We start from the raw sequence: 22,150 nt of genomic DNA on the forward strand, positions 1-22,150 counted from the left end.
GAAACCCTGTCTCCAAAAACAAAACAAAACAACAACAAAAACCAAGAGTTTTGTCTGCATGTATGTTTGTGTACCACATGTGTTTCTGGTGCCCGTGGAGGCCAAAGAGGGCATCGGTTCCATGGGAGAGCAGCAAGTGTCTTAACTGGTGCTTGAAGCAGCTGGGCATATGGCACCCAGTCAGGCAGCAGAGGGAGATGGGCGCTGGTGGTCAGCGAGGTACCTTTCCTTTATTCAGCCCAGTACACAAGCCCAGGAGATGATGCTCTTTTTTTAGGGTCCATCTTCCCATTTCAATTACCCTAACCAAGACAGGTCTCACAGACATGGCCAGAGGCTAGCTGATTCTTGATCATACCCTATAGGTGTGCCCATGGGCTTACAGCCCAGGTGATCCCAGACACTGTCAAGTTGGTAGTCAACATTAACCATCACAACTACAATGTTTGCCTTTTTCAGGAACATTTGGTTTGCCTATATCCTTAGCATCACACCAAAACTTAATGGAAAGAGAAAGGGGGAGAGTGAATACTTACTAACACAGTTACTTGTTTTTGCCATGGAGAGAAAGCCTTGGGTTGAAACATGTATTTCTGGTTTATCTCCCAGTGGGTTCAAAATAACTACTTCCGGTGTCAGAGATTCTATTGGTTGCAGGCCTGCATTTTATGCAGCATACCCAAAGCGAAGGGAATACAAATGGTGAACAAGCGGGAAACCAGCAGAGGAATTAGGAACCATTAAGTAGACTATCATTAGGTCTTGGCAGAGCAGAGCAGTGCCTCCCTCCGTGCCCCTGCTGATATCGCACATAGAAGCTTAGAACAAAAAAAATGATAAAAATTTTTATAAAAGCAATGTTAACAGACTGCTTTTTTAAAATGTCATTTTTTCAAATTGTCACTGGGGAACATACTGTCCCCTTTGCATGGTAATAGTCTTGTGGATAAGAGGATTTGAGAATGGGGCTGGGGAGGTGGCTCAGTATAGATAAAGTACTTGCTGAACAAGCCCAAAGATGTGAGTTCAAATTTCGCCTCATCTACAGTGAGGTGGGATTCAGAGAGGGGGGTGTAATGGATTAATTTAAAAAGCTGCATGTTCCCGAGTGGCTGCATCAGGCAGCTGGCCATGAGACCATGCTCCAGGTCTCTGAAGGCGGCTGGTCCCAGGCAGAGGGCGAGAGACATAGACATGGATAGGCACAGCATGAGAGTGAGGCTGGATATTTATTCAGTGGGTTATGGAGGGGGGAGAGAGAGAGAGAGAGAGAGAGAGAGAGAGAGAGAGAGAGAGAGAAGAGGGAAAGGGGAGAAGTGGGGAGAGGCTTCCAGAGGGAGATGAAAAAAGGAAGAGACTCAGGCTGTAAGGAAGGAAGATCTGCCTGCCTCAGCAGACGGGGAGGGAGTGGGCACAGCTTGTTTCTTAAAGGGACAGAACAGATCATTACAGGGGGATCCCTGGAAGCTTGTAGGCTAGCCTGGCCTGTGCAATGTCAATCAACAAGAGGGAAACCCTGTCTCAAACAAGGGCCAATACCCAAGGTTATTCTTCGACCTCCATATGTGCACTGCCGCATGCACACACACACACACACACACACACACACACACACATTGTACACAATACATTACACACACATACACATAAAAAATATTATGACAACACACTACTATAAAAAATTAGAAGGAAACTCAAAGGCAATTTTAATGGAGCTTAAGAGAAAGAAGCAACAGTGTATCCAAGCTGGGAGTTCTAGCCAGTTTGGGGGAGGAGGGGGATGTAGAGGTGCCAAGAGAGAAAGTTCAGTTTAGAAGGCAAAGAAAGCAAGCATGCCCTGCTGGAGGAAGGTGGAGGGGAGGAAAAGTGTGGGATATGGGGGAGGGTAATTTTCAGAGAGAGAAAAAAAGAATACTTGGAGAGTCAGGGCAAGCACGTTGGGAGTTTGGGCTGTTTGTTTGAGGAAGGGAGATAGAAGAAAAAGGTTAATTTCTGAGTGAGTGGGCAAATTTAGCTGTGAAGGGCTATAAGCAACTACACAGAAGATGGGGATCTGATGCATTGAAGTACTCATTAAGGGCATACTTAGTTCTCCCATCCATTTTCTTTAGATTTTCTTTGTTATTATTATTATTAGTAGTAGCAGTAGTATGTGTATGTATGTGCAGAGTGCATGGAGCTGGAGTTACTGGTGGCAATAGTTCCACAGGCAGCAGGAAGAGAAAGATCCTTTGTTCCTGGGTTGGGCTTCTGAAACCTCAAAGCCCACCCCTAGTGACACACTTCCTCCAACAGGTTCATATTTACTCCAACAAATAGTTCCAGCCCCTAAGCATTCAAATCTATGAGCCTGTGGGGACAATTCTTATTCAAACCATTACATTCCATTCCCTGACTCACAGAGGCTTGTAGATAAAAACGCATCCAGTCTAACATCGAAAGCCCCCACAGTCTGTAACAGTTTCAACATTGTTGAAAAGTTTAGAGCTCACAGTCTCTTCTGTGACTCAAGGCAATTACTTAACTATAATCCCCTGTCAAATCAAAACAAAAAACAGATCACATACTTCAAACATACAGTGGCACAGGGCATACATTACCATGACAAACATGAGAAAAGGGAGCATAGTGAGGAAATACTGGACCAAAGCAAGTCCAAAATCAGCTGGGCAAGCTCCAGACTCTGCATCTTGGTGTTTGATGTCAGGGCTCTCTTCAGATCTCCAACTCCTTTCATCTTTGTTGGCTGCCACACACTTCCCTCTCTTGGGCTGTTTCCCTACCGGTGTTAGCAGGTCCTTGGCAGGTATCCTATGACTCTGGCATCTCCAGCATCTTGGGTTCTCAAACGATATCCAGGCTTCAGCGTCATAGCTTCATGCAATGGCCTCCCTGAGCCTTCATGCAGGAACACCCCTGGCGCACATCTGGCCTCAGCAGCCCTGCTTAGTTGTGTAGGGATATTCGATAGCTGCTTTTGTGTATCCTTAACAGTAAAGTCAGAACCATGTGACTGAAGCTGCCAAGTTCTTTTGCTTACTGGAGCTGGAACTTGGTCCCTGATTCAAATATATTTGCACCAGATGTTGGTTTCCTTTACTGCTTAAGTTTTTATATAATTCTTTTTAACAAATTGAAAGTTTGCCTGGGTGGGGTCTTGCCCCGAAGTCACCACTCCCTTTATTCCATTTAGCATTAGGCTTTTCTTTAAATTTTTATCTCTTTGAGCACTGCACTTAGCTCCATTACACTTCTGGTGCCCCCTTTCTCCTCAAACTGTATATTTTTGTAATTTTTCTTGCTCAACTTACTCCTTTTCATTATAGATTTGGATAAGATTGGCCACTAATAGCTACATGACAGAGTCAATACTAGATTGTCTTGAAACCTCCTCCGCTAGTGTCATTAATCCAAAACACTTCAATTTATTCTCAGGCAGATTTTTTTTTTTTGGAACAAGGGCATGAAACAGTCACATTTTCTATTTCACCAAAACATCAGAAGAATGATCTCTAGATTACTTACTAATATTTTTCTCCTCCAAACCCTCTTGAGCCAGTCCATCATAATCTACACTGCTCACAGTACCACTATCTTCCACACTCCTACTGGAATGACCCAGTCAGCCTTGCTTAAAACATTCAACTGCTTTTTTTGTCCAAAGTCCTAAAGTGCATATTTTGCCAGCAAGCAGCATGGTCAGGCTTACCACAGCAATACCCCGCTCCTAGTATTAACTTCTGTCTTGGTCAGTGCTCTATTGCTGTGAAGAGACACCATGACCACAGAAGCTCTTAAAAAAGAAGGCATTTAACTAGGATTTATTTATAGCTTTAGAGGTTCAGTCCATTATCATCAGGTACGAAGCATAGCACGCAGGCAGACAGTGCTGGAGAGGAAGCTGAGAGTTCTACATCTGGATCCACGGGCAGCAGGAAGTGAGAGACTGGAATTGGTTTCGGCTTTTTTTTTTTTTAAAAAAAACATTCTTCTCTTATACATTACATCTTGACATCAGTTTACCTTCCCTTCATTCCTCCATGCCCCTCCCCTCCTCTCTCCTCCAGGTCCACTCCTCCTCCGTTTCCTCTCAGAAAAAGAGCAGGCTTCCCGGAGATACAAATCACGTTACAATAAGACAAGGCACAAACCCTCGTATAAAGACTGGACAAGGCAACCCAGTAAGAGGAAAAGGGTCCCAAGAGCGGGCAAAAGAGTCAGAAATGCCCCCCACTCCCACTGTTAGGAGTCCTAGCTGAACATCAAACTAAACATCAGAATGTATATACAGAGGGCCTAGCTCAGACCCACTCAGGTTCTGTGATTGCCCCTTCAATCTCAGTGAGCCCCTATACCCTATGTGGCTTGGGCTTTTGAAATCTCAAAGCACACTCCCAGGGGCAAACTTCTTCCAATGAGGTCTCACATACTTTAACAAATAGTGCTGCTCCCTAAGCATTCAAATATATGAACCTATGAGGGGCATCCTCATCCAAGCCACCACAGAGAGAAGGAAGACAGTCTGGCCTTTTGAGTTAGGTCAGCAAGCAGCCACATGGCAAAAGGAGGGTAGCTACTTAGAAAGAAATCCCCAAGTGCAAGAGAAATTGTGAGTAGGCTTTGGCCAGTGTCTGAAAGAGATAGAAAAGAAGAAACAGGAAAAGTTATGCTGCTGTGGGAACTCCTTCAGCCAATAGCCTTTAAGATACTGGCCCACTTTGGGCATGGTCTCATGTACTATTAAGGCAGAGAAAAAGCATGCACAGCTCTTTGCTGTTGGGTTGGGTTCCAGTTCCCTGCACATGCAGAAGACTGCGGATCACTACTCTTACTATGAGTTTATCCCCAAATACATAAACCTTTGTTATACCCCAGTCAGGGCTATTGTGGAACTCTTTGGTATGACTACATTATGTTTTTCAGAGCTGCAAGGTGGCAGCCCCATAAGGGACTCCTTGAAGTAGGGGTTCTGGGAAGAAAAAGTGCATTATTTCATTTAGGGAGTAATTACTCTTTCTATCTTATTAGCATGGTTTTAAGTTAACCAGCTTTCTTGAGGGATGGTTTCTTGGCCAGGTTTGGCAGGCCCAAATTGATTCACTAAGTAAAGAGATAACAGTATGAAATGTTCTAATCTTCAGAGCAGATCAGAATGTCATGTCTCCACTCAAGGCTCAAGATGTTCTGTTCTTTTGGTCTGGCCTCAAGAAGAGACAAATCCGATGTTTATCTTTCTTGTGTTACCAGAGAAATGGCAGAGGGATCCAAAGATTCAAATACCTCCATAGCTACTATAGCCACCCCCATAGTAGGGACAACCCTAATATTATTTAAGGACTAGACTGGGGATTTGGAGCCCAGAAGTACTTCTGATATTTCTGACCTCCAGCTAGGACCGGGCCAAGGATATTCTTAAATTTAACGTAGGAAAAAAATTGTTAATTTTGGGGTCCTCTTACCCTAAACTACATTTCCTATTTCTACCTCCTGTCCTTGTAACTAACACATTTTCAGGTGAATCACATTCTTTAAAGTTGCTGAAGCAGGCAGCTTCCCAAGGGGCATTTTTTTTTTTGTGTGCCCAAGTATCTCACTACCTATCTGATTAACTCTTACAGAAGGGAACGATAGCATGTCTTTGTTCAATATAAGCAAACCTTTGTTCGTTATAAGGTAGATAGTAATCCCATGGCTGTTCGGACTCTCATGCCTCCACCCAGGGCCAGAGGTCAACTCAGGTCCCGTTCTTTTTACATCACAGTAATAATAAATACATTTAAAAAAATCACGTAACAGAGTAGGTTAAAATAACTAAAAAAAACCATAAATCTATAAAATACCCATACTATAACAGGAAGAAATAACCTTCCTGTAAGGAATCTCAAAAAAACCCTACCTCCATTTTTTCTCCCTTTCAGATAGTATTTGAATATTGAGGAAGGACAATTGTGATACTTTTTCTCCTTCAAGTTAGTGTCACCGGAGCCACGGGAGATGAGGTCCCAGCTGATTATGACAGAGAGGTACTTCTTCAAGTGCTGCCAAACCTGCTACTGTCTGAATGCTAAGTGTCATGAGTGTCCTATGCCAGAAACATAGACAAAAACATTTGTCTTTCCACAAGATCTTCATTTATTGAATAGCAAAAATTCAGAGTTTTGTAGTTTCAATGACAGCTATTTGCCAAATGTTCATGTTTTCCCTGGTAATCCTGACTGAGGCTTATCTTCTAATCTAATCTACTCTCAGATCATACAATAAATATATCTCTATCTATCTATCTATATCTATATCGATTACAGTATGTCTGCAAAGAGAAGTGGGCAACAACAGAGTTCAGAAGGTTTTACTGGCATGACAGAAATGTAGTTTGTTTTGATGCTAAAATAAACGCCTGAGCTTTAGGAAAGCTGTTGGAGCCAGCTGTTGGGAGTGCCATTGTTTAAATAAGAAGCTATAGGAGTGAGTTCAGAGGAACAGGACAAAGAGTGGGCTCTCGGCCCCGATGAAGGAACGGATGGATGGTCCAGATGGGAGACTAGAAGGTGGGCAGCTGGGGTTGAGTAAACCGGATCAACAGTGGTGGACGCCTCAGGGACAGTCAGAGTTCTTTGCCTGTCAGTTCCAGCCCCCAGGATGATCAGATGACAGATTCGTGGGGTATCTGTCTCTTGAGAGTCCAGGTGAGGAAGTTACACTCTTTTCTTGGTTTGATATGTCCAATAAGTTCTTCTACCTGGTTTCCTGATATGATTGTAACAATCCCATGTGCTGTTACAGTTTCAATTTGCCCTTATAAATTCATAAGATGGCAATCTTTCTACTCCATGTTGTGTTCATGTGTCCACCCTGGTGCAGGCATTTTCCCATCCTCAAAATGGAGTTGAAAGCTGCTCGTACAATGTAGAGCAAAGTTTAAAAAGCAAAACAAAACTAACCAACTACTTTTACAGAAGATGAAGGAGTTAAGAGTACAACCACTGGGATTAAAGGTGTGCGTCACCACTGCCTGGCTCTTACCTTAGGTTTTTAGTTTTCTTTTTTCTGTCACTCCCACCCCCACCCCCACCCCGCTCGCCCCGCCACTCACTCTGTAGACCAGGCTGGCCTCGAACTCACAGAGAGTCACCTGTGTCTGCCTCTGGAGTGCTGGGATTAAAGGTGTGCGTCACTGCGGCGCGGCTGACCTTAGGTTTCTAACCATCCAAAAAGTGGCTATCACAAATAATTGCAACACAAACATGTTAGTTATCCTTATCACACCTCTCCTACCAACTTTTTGTTTTTAAACTTCTATCTGTGGATTTCATTACCTTCTGTGGTCTTTTTGCTTTGTTTCCTGAGACAGGGTTTTTCTGTGTAACCTTGGCTGTCCCGGAACTCGCTTTGTAGACCAGGTTGTCCTCGAACTCACAAAAATCCTCCTACCTCTGTGTCTCCCAAGTGCTGAGATTAAAAGCGTGTGCCACCATCACCCGGCACCTACTGCAGTCTTACTTCTTACAGTAAGGTAACTGCCACCATTACGGAGATACCCTTACTACTATATGGATTTAAGTGGGCAATCTCGTAAAGGCTTCTGCACCAGCTGAAGGATCGCCTGCGGGTGGAGTGGGAAGCAACCCCTCTACTCGTCCGCAGCTCCCCAAAGCTCAAGCTGCAGCTAGCTTTGCTTATCCCACTTTCCCCTCGGCGCGCCTGACTCTACAGTGCGGTCTTGCCCGTGCCTCGCCATAGTGCCACAGTAGCCAAAAGAGAGGCGCAATTCCGTGCCATGTCCAGCTAATCGCTCCATTTCCTCCTCCCAGGAGCCTTCCTACCGCCCGCCCTCCGCCAGTCGCATCACAGGAAGCGCGCCTCTGCCGACGTGAAGACGTCTGCCTCCGCCCCGGCGCACCGTACGCAGCAGGCGCTGGGGTGGGGGGTGGGGTAGCGCGCCGCTCTGGGCGCACTCCGGTTGGAGAGCGTGGGCACGGCCGGGAGCGGGTTCCCGGATGTCGGCCTCCCGCAAGCCCCGCCCCGCCCCGCCCCGCGCTCGCTCCGCCCTCTGCGCGCCCTGTTCCGTGCCTTGAGGTTGCGGTCAGCAGCGAGCCGCTGCAGCGAGTCGGGGCCGTCCGTGTGCGAGCGTGAGGCTGTAACCCTCTCCACCCTCCGACGCCTCTCCAGCTCGGACTCCGCCCGCCTCGCTCCGGGTCCAGGCCCCGTTGCACCCCAGCCGGCGCCGGACAGCCAGCCGCCGTCGCCGCGTCCCGCGGAACCCACAGCCGCCGCCCGCCGCCAGCGCCGCCCGCCGAGCAAGATGGTGAGACCTGGGCTCCCGGGTCGGGCGAGGGAGGGCCCGGCGCGTTCTTCTCGGGAGAAAAGAACTGCGGATGCCGGACTCGAGGTCCACGGCCGCCTGTGCGCCCCCGGGCCCTGCGCGCTCCCGGGCCTCTGCAAACTGCAAGGCCTTAGCAAGCCCCCCAGCTCCGGCTCGTCTCCGGGCCTCCGCGCGCCCCCGCCCCCTGCAAGCGCTGGACGTCTCCGCGTCCCGAGCCTTGCCGCCCCCACCCTCCGGCGACCCGGACGGAGGCCTCCGAGCGCCCCGATCCTCGTCGCCCCCGGGCCTCCGATCGCCAACAGCGCCTCCGCCCCCGGGCTCTTAAGCCTGTGGGCCTCCGCGCAACCCCGACCCACCGTCTCGCTCGGCCTTTGCTGAACCTTGCGCCGTGGGTCTGCTCCCTCCTTCTCCTCCTCCACGTGGAGCCCACTTTCCACCCCCAGATTTCGGTTTCCAGGTTGGGGGTTCTGAAATCCTGTGCAAATGATAGTGTGCGGCAAATGGCGCTTTATGTAAGACCCACTTCTCCAGAGTTGTGCTTCCTCCCACTCACTCTGCATTTTCCAGCAATGAGCCTTGGCAGGAATCCTTCCACTTTCTTGCCTTCGTTCGTTTTCGTATTTATCTCGCTGCTCTATGCAACTTAGGGGGCTTTCTTTCGCGGCTGCTTTTCTCTGCGTTGGTGGACCTGAAAGGGCCTGCGTGTATATTCGTTGAGACACGGAGGATCTCGGCCCTAGAGAAATACTTATAGTGTTAATACCTTCTTAGTGTTTTTTTTTTTTTTTTTTTTTTTTTTTTTTTTTTTTTTTTTTAAATTTTGTTACCTTTGTTCGTCCGGTGCTTGGGGCAGTCGTTTTCGAACCACGGCGATTTCAATTTTCCTTTGCTTACTTTCACCTTAATCCCTAGGTGGAATTCACCATGTACTGTTTCTGGCTGACGCTAGGGGTGTGCCTCCTGCCTGTCACCCACAGCCAAGAAATCTATGACGCCTTTAGCTTGTTACCTTACTGGTTCTGTAGCTCCGCTCGGCCCTTGTTTCCTCTTTGCAATCAAGAATTGTGTTCGCAGAAGAACGTAGCCGCACTGCACGAATGAATGTGTCAGTTATCCAAACACGGCATTGGATTGTAACACTTTGTGTAAAAGTCTTTGAGTACTTAAAAGCATTTCAGACTGACTTGGGGGCTCTTGCCCCTTTTAATTGTGCAATATGGTCCCTTTTATGTAAGATTTAAATGATTCAAATGCGGGTCAAAGAAGAGATTGTTTATTGCCATTGAAAATCAGTTAGGGGGTCGAGATGAGAGAAACTGAAGTTAAGATAGTCAAGTAAGGGCCAGCTTTTATTTAACATGTAGGGCTTATTGGCATCGTTAAGACCCATGTTAAGAGCAGCTTCAATGACTGGTATTTGGGTATGTAGAATAATTTTTTTTTTTTTTTAATTTGGGAAGCTGTTTAGATGACTTGGGTCTTTGAAGGTTACAAAACTTAGGCTTGGGGCTGGAGAGATGGCTCAGTGGTTAAGAGCCCTGACTGCTGTTCCAGAGGACCCGGGTTCAATTCCCAGCACCCACATGGCAGCTCACAACTGTCTGAAGATCAGTTCCAGGGGATCTGACACTTCACACCAATGCACATAAAAATAAAGTTAAATAAACCATAAAAATATTTTAAAAAAAACTTAGGCTTTTCTGGACTCTTATAGGACACTTAGAAAGATCATATCTGTTCATAATACAGTTGTCGTAGTTTGAAGTTAGGAATTTCTCTTAATATATATATGTGTGTGTGTGTGTGTGTGTATATATATATATATATATATATATATATATATTTGGTTTGAGTCTGTATTTCTTTCTGTAGCCTAGGCTGACCTGCAGCTCATGGTTGGCCTGCTTCAGAATTCTTGTCTCTTGAGTTGTATACCATCACCGTATGGCAGAGTAGCAGACCAGAAGGCCCAGTTTCTCTTCCCTTCTGACGCCCATACTTCAAATGGATACCTTAAGGCGGTTGTGTGGTTTATACTTTGTAGCATCAGTTAACCTGCCAGATTGGGGTATTTTATAGCAACAGAGTAACTGAAGCTAAGAAATACAACATGTCTTGGGGCCAGATACCTTAGCAGGTAAAGGAGTGAACCACCTCACCCTAGGACTTTGGGGGCTTAATAGAACTTTGTGCACATTTATTTGCAGATCATTGGGCGCTGCGGTGATTTTTTTTTTAAAATATTTTTAATTTTAACTGTGCATATGTGGGAAGAAGGGTATGTGTGCAAGAGGACAGGTGTCCTAGGAGGCCAGAAGAGGCTGCCAGATCCACCCCCCTGGATTCTGAGGTACACGCAGTAGTGGTTTCCCGCATGGTGCTGGGAACCAAACCCAGTTTCTCTGCAAGCGCATGTGTCTCCAGCTCTTTAACTTGTATTGCTGGTACTGCAGATTAAATTTAGGCCTCTGTGTGTTACTTGTTCTTTACCCCAGCTGTCCTCTCAACCCGCTGACTCCTAAGTTCCTTATTTTCTTGTGCCTCTCTCAGTTTCCCAGCCGTTTGCATTATTTTCAGATGCGCTTTGTAATAGTTTCAGGTCATTATTTCCCTGGTCTTTTCAGCTCCCTTTGAAACTTTCCCGATTCCCGGTTTGCCTTGTTCTCCATCCAGTTCTGCCTTCGCTAGGCCTGTCTTCCTGGGGTCCTCATAGTATTGGTTTGGAAAAAAACAAGACCACGTAGGTAACTTGATTTGGCCGTATGGAACACTGACTAACTGAAAATATGTTGGGCTTCGCAGTGGTCTGGTTAGTGTCCCAGGTGGAACCTCCTTCAGAAAATCTCTATAAGTCTTAGTGGGTGCCATGGAATTGTTATGTTTTCAGAATAGTTTTTATAGCTTTAATTTGTTATCACTGATCAAATTAGCAAGTCAAAGTTTTGAATTTCCTGTGGAATTTTGTGTGTGTGCTGGCTTGTGCTCACGAGCCCATTCACATGGTTGTGGAGGCCAGAGGTGGATTTTGGGTACCTTCCTCAGGTGCCCCTTATCTCTCCCCCTCCCCCCCACCCCCTCCAGACAGGCTCCCTCACTGAGCCTGGAGCTTCCTGATTGGTCTGTGTGGCCAGTGAGCTCCAGGGACTCCTGTCCCTGTGTTCCCAACACCAGCATTAGAGGTGTGTTCTGTTAAGAGTTCTAGGAGATCAGAATTCAGGCCCCAAGCTTGTGTGCCTACTGATTGTCCCCAGCCCTCTTAAGGCTCATTTCTGACAAGTGCTTTGTTTGCTGCTTTAAAAGCAGTCCATTTCAGCCTGGCTTGGTGGTGCATACCTTTTAGCCCAGCTCTTGGGAGCCAGAGTCAGGCTGATGTTAATTTGAGGTCAGACTGGTCTACCTAGCAAGTTGCAGGCAGTTGGGCTATAGCTAACCCCACGTCTTCCACTAGTCAGTCTATCCCTGCCTTCGTTCTATTTGAATTTAAAACTGTTAAGCATTGAGAACAATGTAGGTTAGATGTATTATAAGATCTGTGAGGACAGAGCCCCTCAGAGGTTTTCCTACGTTCAGGTTGTTTGGGTGTTATCTGCATCCCAGTGGGTACAGGTGCTGTCCTCCCAAGCTTAATGATCTGAGTTAGATCTCACACTGACATGGTGCGAGAGAACTGATACCTGAAATTTGTCTTTGGGCTGGCAATGCAGCTCCCACCCCACCATACACATAAACAAAATCAGTACTGTGGATTTTGTTGTGGACATGCATATGAGCATTGTCATAAGTTTTAAGACAATTCTACATTTCAAAGAGATTTATTTCTCAGTCATTTTTAGCTTTTTACTTAACGTTTCTCTTTTTACAAACTGTGTATTTGTGAATCTGTTTTATTGTCGATAGAGTTAAAATTGAGTCAAGTTTGGAGGAGACAGTACGTCCCATCGTGGATGAGAAACTTAAAAAAATGCATCAGGTGGGGGTTGGGGAGTTGGCTCAGAGGTCAAGAGCCCTGGCTGCCCTTCCAGAGGTCATGAGTTCAATTCCCATCAAGCACGTTGTGGCTCACGACCACCTGTAGTGAGTGTAATGAGATCTAGTACCTTCTTCTGGTGCTCAAGCATACATGCAGGCAGAACATTGTATACATAATTAAAAATGATCTTTAAAAATTGTGTCAGGCTGTGATATACAGAAGCCAGCTAAAAATCAGTCAGCAATGAGAGGGGTGAGCAATATGGAAGAAGGAAGTACAGACAGGGAAGCAGGATGAGTATGTCAGGCTGGGCTAGGAGAAGCGAGGCTGCTTGGACATGAGTCTGGGTAAAAGAACAGGGATTCATTCATACCAACGGATATTTGGAGGCGTGGTCTGTGGTCACTGCGTACTGTTGTCTGTGTTGTAGAAGGTATTAATTAATCTTTCTTGCCTGTGTAAATAGGAAACTTAAGACATGTCAGTGGTTGTGAAATAGCGTGTGATGTATTGCAAATAATATAAAAAACAAAGCCTGACAGTAATTGAGCAGAGAACACAATGCATTGGAAATTAGAGAAAGCTTTGTGATGTAGAGGATTGTGCTAGGTCTAAAGATGATTGGGCCTGCAGGAGGAGGATGTGAGGGCACCTAGGAGAAGGAGCTGTTTTGTAGCCTGGAGGTGGGAAGAGAGGATCTATGTACAATAGGGATTCTCAGCTGTGGTTCTGAGACCAGCAGGGCTGGTCATCGGGAAGCTTGGGGTGTTCGACCCTAGGCCAGCCTGGCGAGGAGCCATGAACTTTAGTTATTATAGGTCTGCAGGTAATCGTGATGCTAACATTTGAGAGCCGCTGCTTAGAGACTGTTACTTATCTAAATTGTAGTTGGGTCTGATAATCTACTTAGCACTAACAACGTAAACGTTGAAGAAATGATTCTTATCTCTAAGCAGAGTCAAAGTGGGTAAACCGATGGTGGTTATGGAGTATGGTGTGTGCTTTCAACAAACTTAGGGTGCTGTAAGAGTGATGGGGAGGCAAGTAACTCAGATGAGAGTGGGAGTCATTAGCTTCTTGCAGAGCTGTCTTAAAAGAATTAACGGTCCGTTGTGGGGAGGGGGCACTCCATAGGAAGCTTATGTTCACAGTCATGGAGACATGAAAAAACGAGACCGGTCAGATATAGGAAGTACAGATGGACCCTAACATTGGTTTCTCTTGGGATTTTTTAATTTTATAGGAGCATGGCATGTTCAGCAGATACCATACTTTTATTAAGCATACATTAAACTGTTAACAGTTATTTGTTTCACTCCATAAATAATATTCAACAAATTACACTAGACATCCACTTTATTATAAAATAGGCTTTGTGGTTTTGCTTGGCTGTAGGCAGGCTAGGTTGGGTCACAGTGTTCAATAGATTAGATTGTTGAATGTGTGTTTGAGATTTATGATACTTTGACTTTATGTACAGTAGGTTTATAAGTCAGTTAACTCCATGGAAAGTTGAGAAACAGCTGTGATGAGCATGGCTGGAGAGTAAGGGAGGGGAGAGATGTGAGAAAAATTATACTAGATTTTAGAGGTACGTCCTCTTAAATGCATTTTAAACCATTGCTTTTAAGAACGTAAGTTGTAACTCTTTAAGTGCATTGCTAGTTTGCTTGCACTTAAGTCTGTTTGAGGTTGTCAGGTCCCCTGAAGCTGAAGTTGTGAGCTGCTATGTAGGTGCTGGGAATTGAACCCGGGCCCTCTGGAAGAGCAGCCTGTGTTTTTAACCTCTGAACCATCTCTCCAGCTCCAGAATGGCATTTTTTAAAATTGATTTTATTGACTAGAATGACATTTTTAAAAGAGGGATTACTTCCTAGTTATTTGGTTATTTTAATAAGTTATTCTAGGTTTGAGAATTAAGAAATACATAAAACTGAAGCAGCCACAGTGGTGGTCAAAATGGAGGTTGTTGAGAAAAGCTCACAGTAGAAGCTGCTTTTCCCAGGTAAGAAATGCCCGGTGAGCAAAGGTGCGTGCTGCCTGAAAATGCAAGCCTGCCGTCGGAGTTCATCCTGGTGGAAGGAGCACCAACGCCGGAGCTGTCCTCTGGCTTCTCGTGTGCATGGTGGTGTGCACACACGTGCACACATGTGAATAAAAATAAACTTTGAAAAGCTAGGACTACCAGGATTCAGCCACACCGCTCTTGAGCGAGTACATGGCAGAATCTGAGGCAGCGTGTTAGAGATGCTTACTTATGTTTACTCAGCATTTTTCACAGTAGTCAATATGCTGCCTGCCCGCGTGCTCACCAGCCGTGCAGTGAGCAACAGAAGTGTGGCATGTACACACGGTGACGTTTCACTCGGCCATAAAGGAGAATAGAGACGTGTTATTTGCAGGGACGTGTGGGTAGAATTGGAGCTTGTCATGTTAAGCTGACAGCTCGTTTTAGATAGGTACATTTCATACATGGAATAAAGATGTCAATCAGCGACTCCCAGCCTTCCTGTTGCTGCGATCCTTTAATATGGGTCCTCATGTTGTGGTGACCCCCGACCATAAAATTATTTCATTGCTACTTCATTACTGTAGTCTTGCTACTGTTGGCAGTTGTAATGTTAATACCTGATGTGCGACCCCAATGAAAGGGTCATTTGACCTAAAAGGGGTCATGACCCACAGGTTGAGATCCATTGGCTTACATGACTGTGCATACATATAGATGGCATGCGAGTTAGAAAGGAGGCAGCTTAGGAGGAAGAGGATTGGTTAAGATAAATGAAATATGGGAGCAAGTATTGCAAAGATATTTCATGCAGCCTAAATAAGTACCAAGTATAAAATGACATAAAAGTAATTGCAGTAATTTATTTGAGAAGCGTCTTGGGGTTATGACAGCTGTGACGAAACACCGTGACAAAAGTCAGTTTGGGGGGACTTATACTTCCACACCACCATTCCATCGGAGAAGGAAGTCGGGGCAGGAACTCAAGCAGGGCAAAAGCGTGGGGGCAGGAGCTGGTGTAGGGCCATGGAGGAGGAGTGCCGCTTACTGGCTTGCTCCTCGTGACTTGTCAGCCCGCTTTCGTACAGCACCCAGGACCAGCCCAGGAGTGACAATATCAGAACGGACTGGGCCCTCCCACATCTCCCAGTCATTGAGAAAATGTCTAGGCTTGCTGATAGAGCCCCATCTGTGGAAGCATATTCTCCTTGGAGACTCCCTCCTCTCAGGTGACTCCAGCTTTAGCAGATTGCCATAAAACAGCACAGGTAAGGACCTGAAAGAATACAGGAATAGTGAGGCTGGAAAGGCAGGACTGGATGTATATGCATCTAGGCAGAAGACGGCTGGGTACTAGAGAATCCTGCCTTTGTGACTGGGTAGGTGGAATGTCTCAAATTCAAGAACATGTTTGAGTACCTTTTAGGGTTTAGCTCTGTGCTTGGGTTCTATTTATTTATTTATTTATTTATTTATTTATTTATTTATTTATTTATTTATTTATTTATTTATTTCGGATTTTCGAGACAGGGTTTCTCCATAGCTTTTTTTTTGGTTCCTGTCCTGGAACTAGCTGTTGTAGACCAGGCTGGCCTCGAACTCACAGAGATCCGCCTGCCTCTGCCTCCCGAGTGCTGGGATTAAAGGCGTGCGCCACCACCTCCCCGCTGTGTTTGGGTTTTATGAGGGATGCTAGAAACTTGGGTTCTTGGAAACCTGCCCAGATACTTGTTTTTACCTGTAGTGTTATCATTTGGTAATGTTTGTAATACTGTGTTGCAGAACTCTAAGTTCTGTAGGACAAAGTGTGAAATACTAAATGCCTGCTGCTTCTATTCTTTCAGTTTCATAATACATAATTTATATCTCCATTACCCTCCCTTATTCCCTTCTCCCTCCCGCCAAGCCCCTCTTTATACCAAGCCTCCACCCCTCCCTCCTGCTCCCTTCTTGCCTTGCCTTCCAGTACATTTAATTAGGGTTGCCTGCATAAGCATATGGGGGATATTTACTTGAGCACAGCCACTTAGCAGTGGCTGCAGTACTGAGGAATACATCTTCCTCTTGCCCATCTACCCTGAACTGCTTATAACTGCTCGGGGAGGGCTAGGGCTTTATATGTTTTTCTTTTGTTAGCACAATCACTGATAAAGATTAGAAGCTGGGCTTGGTGACACACACCTTTAATCCCAGCCCTCAGAAGACAGAGGTAGACAGATCTCTGAGTTCAAGACCAGCCTGCTCTATATAGCAAGTTCTAGGCCACGGGATTATGTAGATAGAGAGAGCTTGTCTCAAAAAGGGGAGAAGGTTTGATGAAAAAATAACTTAAAGTGGGTGATGGGGATATGTAAATTTTATGTGTGATTATAAATTTTTCTTCTCTAGTAACAGTAGAATTTCATCTCTCGGTCATGGCGAGTTTATCAGGGACACTGGTTGTGTTAGCTGAGCCTCTGACTGGCTGCTGCTCTGCCTTTACCACTTTTCTGCTTCTTATTTCACATACCTCACTTTGTAAGGTTTCAGTACCCTGATTTCAGTTCCTGAGTTGCAGCAGTGCTCAGTAGCCCAGGGTGGCTACTGTGTGTGTCTTCCTGAGGCTGAGTGACTTGTGGAGAAAAGCCTGCTACGGTTCCTGCTGTGTCCGTGTGGTGGGCGGCATCCCAGGAGGGAGTGAGAGTGTGCAGGCTTGGACCCCTTCCTCCTATAAAGCCTCCAGCCCTGGTACAGGGATCCTGCTCTCATCCTTTCTCACAGACTGTACTTTGAAGTGTTAACACACGCTTTGATGGCTAAGTTTCAGCACAAGAGCCTTCTCGAGGGGACATTTGTGCCCTGGTATTCTGCTCCCTTTCCCTAGGCTCACTCTTCTCGTCCTAGAAGCCTTATCTGGTTAGCTTCCTGCAGAGGTCCAAATCTGGAGTCGTATTTGAATCTGGTGGAAATGAGCACATCAGTCATCCCCAAGCAAGTTAGATTCCTCTCTGAACTGTGAAACTGAGTCACACCCTTCTAGACCCAGTGCTAGGTCCTACAGAATAGATGCATGCCCGTTCAAGCTTTACGGCTTCGACATTTCTTCCAAATGGCCTAGTTTATTGATTGCATCAGTTCTGTCCAAATTCCATGAAATCCTAGAACATTTATGTGTTCCTTGTAACAAAGGTGACTGCTGGCTCTGGTTTCGAGTACCTTTTCATTTGTATTTCAGACCTCACCAGGATGGCTTTACTTGGATGCATTTCCTTTTCTTAAGCCTTATTTTGGTTCGTAAGGCCCTAGGAGGGCCTCAGCTCCCCTGGCACTGGGATGTGAGCCATCTGTTGTTGCTGGGAACTGAACTTGGCTCTGTCAGCGTGCATGGTTGGGCCATCTCGCCAGCCTATCTTTGCATATTTCCACAGCATTGTAGTTAGGACCTCTTAATCACTGAGGAGTTCTGAGCTTTCCTCACAGTCCTCTCCTGAGCCGTCACCTACAGAAGTGAGGTTAATCCATTTATGAAGGCAGGCTTCTCAGCTAATATCTCTTTAAAGTCCTTTATAATACAATGGCAGTTTCAGCCAAAGTTTAGGAGGGATATTCAATCCATAGGATTGTGTTCTACATTGCAGAAGTTTTTCTTAGGTAGTGCTGGTCTAGAATTGTTATGTGTCTCATTTGAATTCTGGCCCTCCCTTCCTTCCTTCCTTCCTTCCTTCCTTCCTTCCTTCCTTCCTTCCTTCCTTCCTTCCTTAGCATTGTGATCCTGAATAAATGTCATAAGCGCATAAGACTTCTACCTAAAATAGGAAAACACCGCTTCCAGTTGAGTCAGTCCACAGTGTCTGGAAATCTAGTAGGGAGTCATTTGGTATATTTGGCTATTCGTTCCTCTTTATACTGTGTGCCTCTCTGGAAAGTTAAGAGCTCTGTTTTCTTGTGGCTTCTGTGACTAGTTCTTCTACTTGTTGTCCTGCCACTCTGACCATCGTTAGGATTTGTTTTTAGCCTTTCCTCTGGGTTTAGTCCAAGACCCTTTTATATCACGTTCCCATTTTAAAGTGTCATGCATTATAAAAGAAAAACTTCAGTATAGCCTGAAGACTCCATAGCTCTTTGCTATTTTTTTTTTTCTCATTAGAAAGGTTCACTCTTCAGTGGAAACGGTCTGGTCGTGCTTTTTTTCTCCACTTCCCCACATTCTAAGCTATTAGGCAAATCACTCATGTTCCGTTCACACAGTTCTTATTTCTGGAACACAGATTGGCTTAGTACTGTCTGTAGTCAAGGAAGTGAGTGACAGTGTCAGTATAAAAATTAATCTTTTTATGGCTGGTTGGTGGTGGCGCACGCCTTTAATCCCAATACTCGGGAGGCCAAGGCAAGCAGATCTCTCTGTGAGTTCGAGGCCAGCCTGGTCTAGTAGAGCTAGTTCCAGGACAGGCTCCAAAGCTACAGAGAAACCTTGTCTCGCAACATACCCCCCCCCCAGATAAATAAATAAACAAACAAACAAATAAAATAATCTTTTTTTTCCCACCAAGTAGTAGCAGCTGAATCGAGAGTATACTAATATGCATGAAAACAAACTGCCAAAGAATGTGGCACCATGTCCGGTGCAGAAAAGCACAGTATCCTCTTCACTTAGACTCCGTTCTGTTGTGTCAGAAGTGACTGCACACTTCCATAGATGCTAGAGCTATCCCATTTTTCTGCACTTAACCTAGGTCATCCTCATGCCTCCAATTGCTCATCTGTGCCTTTACAGAGCTATTGGATTATTATCCACACAACGGTAACTGTGTTTAAGACTTTAACTATAGAATTAAAGATTTTGAGTATCTGCGCCAAAGTCTACCTTCCTTAGGCCAAGTTTGCACCTTCTGGGACTAACCCAAGTACCACACATGCTAGGCAAGGACCATGACTGAGCTATAGCTCCAGCTAGCCCATGTCTGTCTGTCCTTTGTCTCCTGCCCTGCCTCTCTCCCCTACTTCCTTGCATTCCGTTTTTTGTGACAGGGTTTCCAGAGATCCACTTGCCTCTGCCTCCCATGTTATTTCCAATGTATAGTCTAATGAACATGAAGTAACACTTGGGAGGCAGAGGCAGGTGGATCTCTCTGAGTTCTAGGCCAGCCTGATCTACAAGAGCTAGTTTCAGGACAGGCTCCAAAGCTACAGTGAAACCAAAAAAAAGAAGAGGAAGAGGAAGAGGAAGAAGAAGAAGAAGAAAGAAGAAGAAGAAGAAGAAGAGGAGGAGGAGGAGGAGGTGGAGGAGGAGGAGGAGGAAGAGGAGCTTTCAGCATTTTGGGGGAGTGGGGTGAAAGGTATTAATGTGTTATGATAACAAAATATCCTATAATTTAGGTCTGTTAAATGCCTCTCAATTCTTTTATCACATCGTATGGTCACAGTTTCCTCTTGTGTATTATTTCTGAAGTCAGTGCAGAGCTTTCAAGTTTTTACCTTTAGTTTCTTCACTTACCATGTCTCCACTAGTTCTCTTTTGGAAAGAAAGTCTGATGTCTTTCTACCTTCAATTAAAAGTTACTGCCGCATCTCCTAGTTCTAAAGTTTAAACATGCACGATATGTATGTCCTGACCCACAGTTTCTTCCTGTTCTGATTCTTTAACCCAGTCGGGCTGTTTCTGAACTGTCTCATCTATTTTCACTTTTTGGTGCTTTGTTTGTAATCTTTTTCCTGTCTGATTTGCCTTTCTCTTTGTTTGGTAAATTCTATGCCAGGGTCATTTTGTGAAAAACTACTCAATTCCCCCAGACAATTACATAGCCTTCAAGGTGTGTATTAGGTACGCTGGGAAAGTGAGCCCCCAGAGGAAGGTATTATTGATTCTGAAAGTTAGAGAAGTGTTCTGTTTAAAGATCATTACATATTTAAATAGGGAGTTATGTGTAAAATTGCTTTTATTTGTAAGTAGTAAATTTTTTCAGTTTTTAGGAAACTCAAAATATGAATAGTGATTGCTTTCCATGTAAACTAACTTTGCTTTTTCTGAGCAGTCTAGAAACAATGGTTGAACTGAGTATAATTCTAAATTTTTTATTTCATTGAGCAAACACTTAATATCCACTTACTACATACAGCAAGCATTGCCAGACACAAAGATGGAGTGCAGAGTGGTAGAGATGTTCATAGCATAGAGGAGTCAGATGCCTAGAATGAAGAAGTATTAAGTATGTTATAACGAGTGCTGCAGTAGGGTCTGTAGGAAGGCGATGTTTCTGCTTGCCCAGTTTGAACTTTATTTTGTTACATTGATTCTAGTCTCATTACCCATGGAGTGTAAGAGCTGAAAAAAACACTTCATTCTGTTACATAGTTTCTCTGAGTTTCAGGTGATACTCTGTAACGTACCTGTGCTTTAGAGCCCTGGCCTTGGGTTTTTTTTCACCCTCCTTTATAGCTGCAGAATGCCCACTTGATTTACAGGTTTGCATTCCTGCCTGTGCGTGGGTGTGTGTGCGTGCGTGGGTGTGTGTGTGTGCGTGCCTGCGCGTGTGTGTGTGTGTGAAGAGAGTGCTAAGTGTGCTCAGCTAGCTTCTTTATGTCACCTGGAACACAAGCCTAGGAAACAGTGGCAATGTCACATACTTTGTGTGTGTGTGTGTGGGGGGGGGATATTTCCAAATCACTTAATCTAATCAATGTAATTCTTCATAGGTGCTCACCAAAGGCTTGTCTCCTAGACGATTCAGGCCCTGTCAAATTAACAGTCAACACCAGCATTCAAAGTGTGTGTGTGTAGCAAAGTGTGGGTATATGTGCACATGTGCAGGCTGGAGGTTGACACTGCATGCTTGCCTGAATTGTTCTCCTGGTTAGCTATCCAGGCCTGGGGTCTCTCAGTAGAAGAGCATAGAGAGCTTCTCTATTGGTCTAGTCAAGCTAGCCAGCATGCTAGGGATACCCTCCTTCTTCTCTCCCCCATCTCTGCCTTCCAGGCACTGGGATTAGAGACTGGTTGCTATGCCCACCAAGTATGTGAATATTAGGAATCTGAACTCTAGTCCTATACTGGGGCAGCAGAACTTTTTACTCCCTGAGGCATCTCTTCAGTCCACATAATCCGTTTTATGTCTGCTCAGTACAGTGATTATTAAAGTAGAAAATGTATCGCTTGGGTATTTTTGTTTACAAGTATCAAGGTGGCTTCAACAATAAGGAATGTATTGTTTCACAGAATAAGAAACTCAAGAGCCAGAGAGTTGTGGGGTGGTTTAACAGTTTGCCACTTTTGATTGCATAAACCGTGTTTCCTAAGCTCTGCCTGCCAGGAGAGGACCCCTCCTACCTCAGACACTGACAGAAGTGTGAGGGAAATGGTTTCCTCCACTGTCTTTTGTGTTAGAGAGGTAAGTCTTTGCTGCCTGTCTCACAGTAGGCTTTTTCCTTCGGTCTCTCTTCTCCCTGGCTCTTCTACACAAGAACAAGACCCAGTTCATTATTCTGAGGGTCCAGTTCTTGTAACATGGTCCTAGCTTGCTTTCTGTCACCAAAGGCTAGGCCTTGAGAGAACTAACAGCTGCCTCTTTAATACTAGATGTTCTGAACGAAGCTCACTGATTACTGGTGAGCTAATAAGTAGTGAAAACTGTCTGTCTTTCAGTGTCTCTCTGTATTTCATCTCCCTCTGGCTTTTAACTGTCCATTCCCGTGTGGTCAGCCTCATTAAAATGCTAGAAACAAAAAGATCAGTGCTGTAGAATATTATTATTTTAAGGTGTGTTACTTTTGTTTATGCTTTGGAGCATTTGTTTAATGATGCAAAGATGTGTTTGAATGAATAAAACTCACTTGTGGTCAGGAGGCTGAGTCAGCAACTAGCTGAGTGGAAGTGGTA

At 45.0% G+C, this 22,150-nt stretch overlaps 1 protein-coding gene across 1 annotated transcript in view; it reads left to right on the plus strand.

Moving 5' to 3' along the window:
- Positions 1-7,933: 7,933 nt before the first annotated feature.
- The window catches only part of Ppp3r1 (protein phosphatase 3 regulatory subunit B, alpha), a 48,599-nt gene continuing 34,382 nt past the window's right edge, over positions 7,934-22,150 (plus strand). The window contains exon 1 of the mRNA XM_005366435.2: positions 7,934-8,302. Coding sequence (XP_005366492.1) covers positions 8,300-8,302 — 3 coding nt within the window. The 5' untranslated portion in view covers positions 7,934-8,299. The remainder of the gene's footprint in view (positions 8,303-22,150) is intronic.

This window comes from Microtus ochrogaster, unplaced genomic scaffold (genome assembly GCF_000317375.1).
Source record: "Microtus ochrogaster isolate Prairie Vole_2 unplaced genomic scaffold, MicOch1.0 UNK9, whole genome shotgun sequence".
NCBI lineage: Eukaryota > Metazoa > Chordata > Mammalia > Rodentia > Cricetidae > Microtus > Microtus ochrogaster.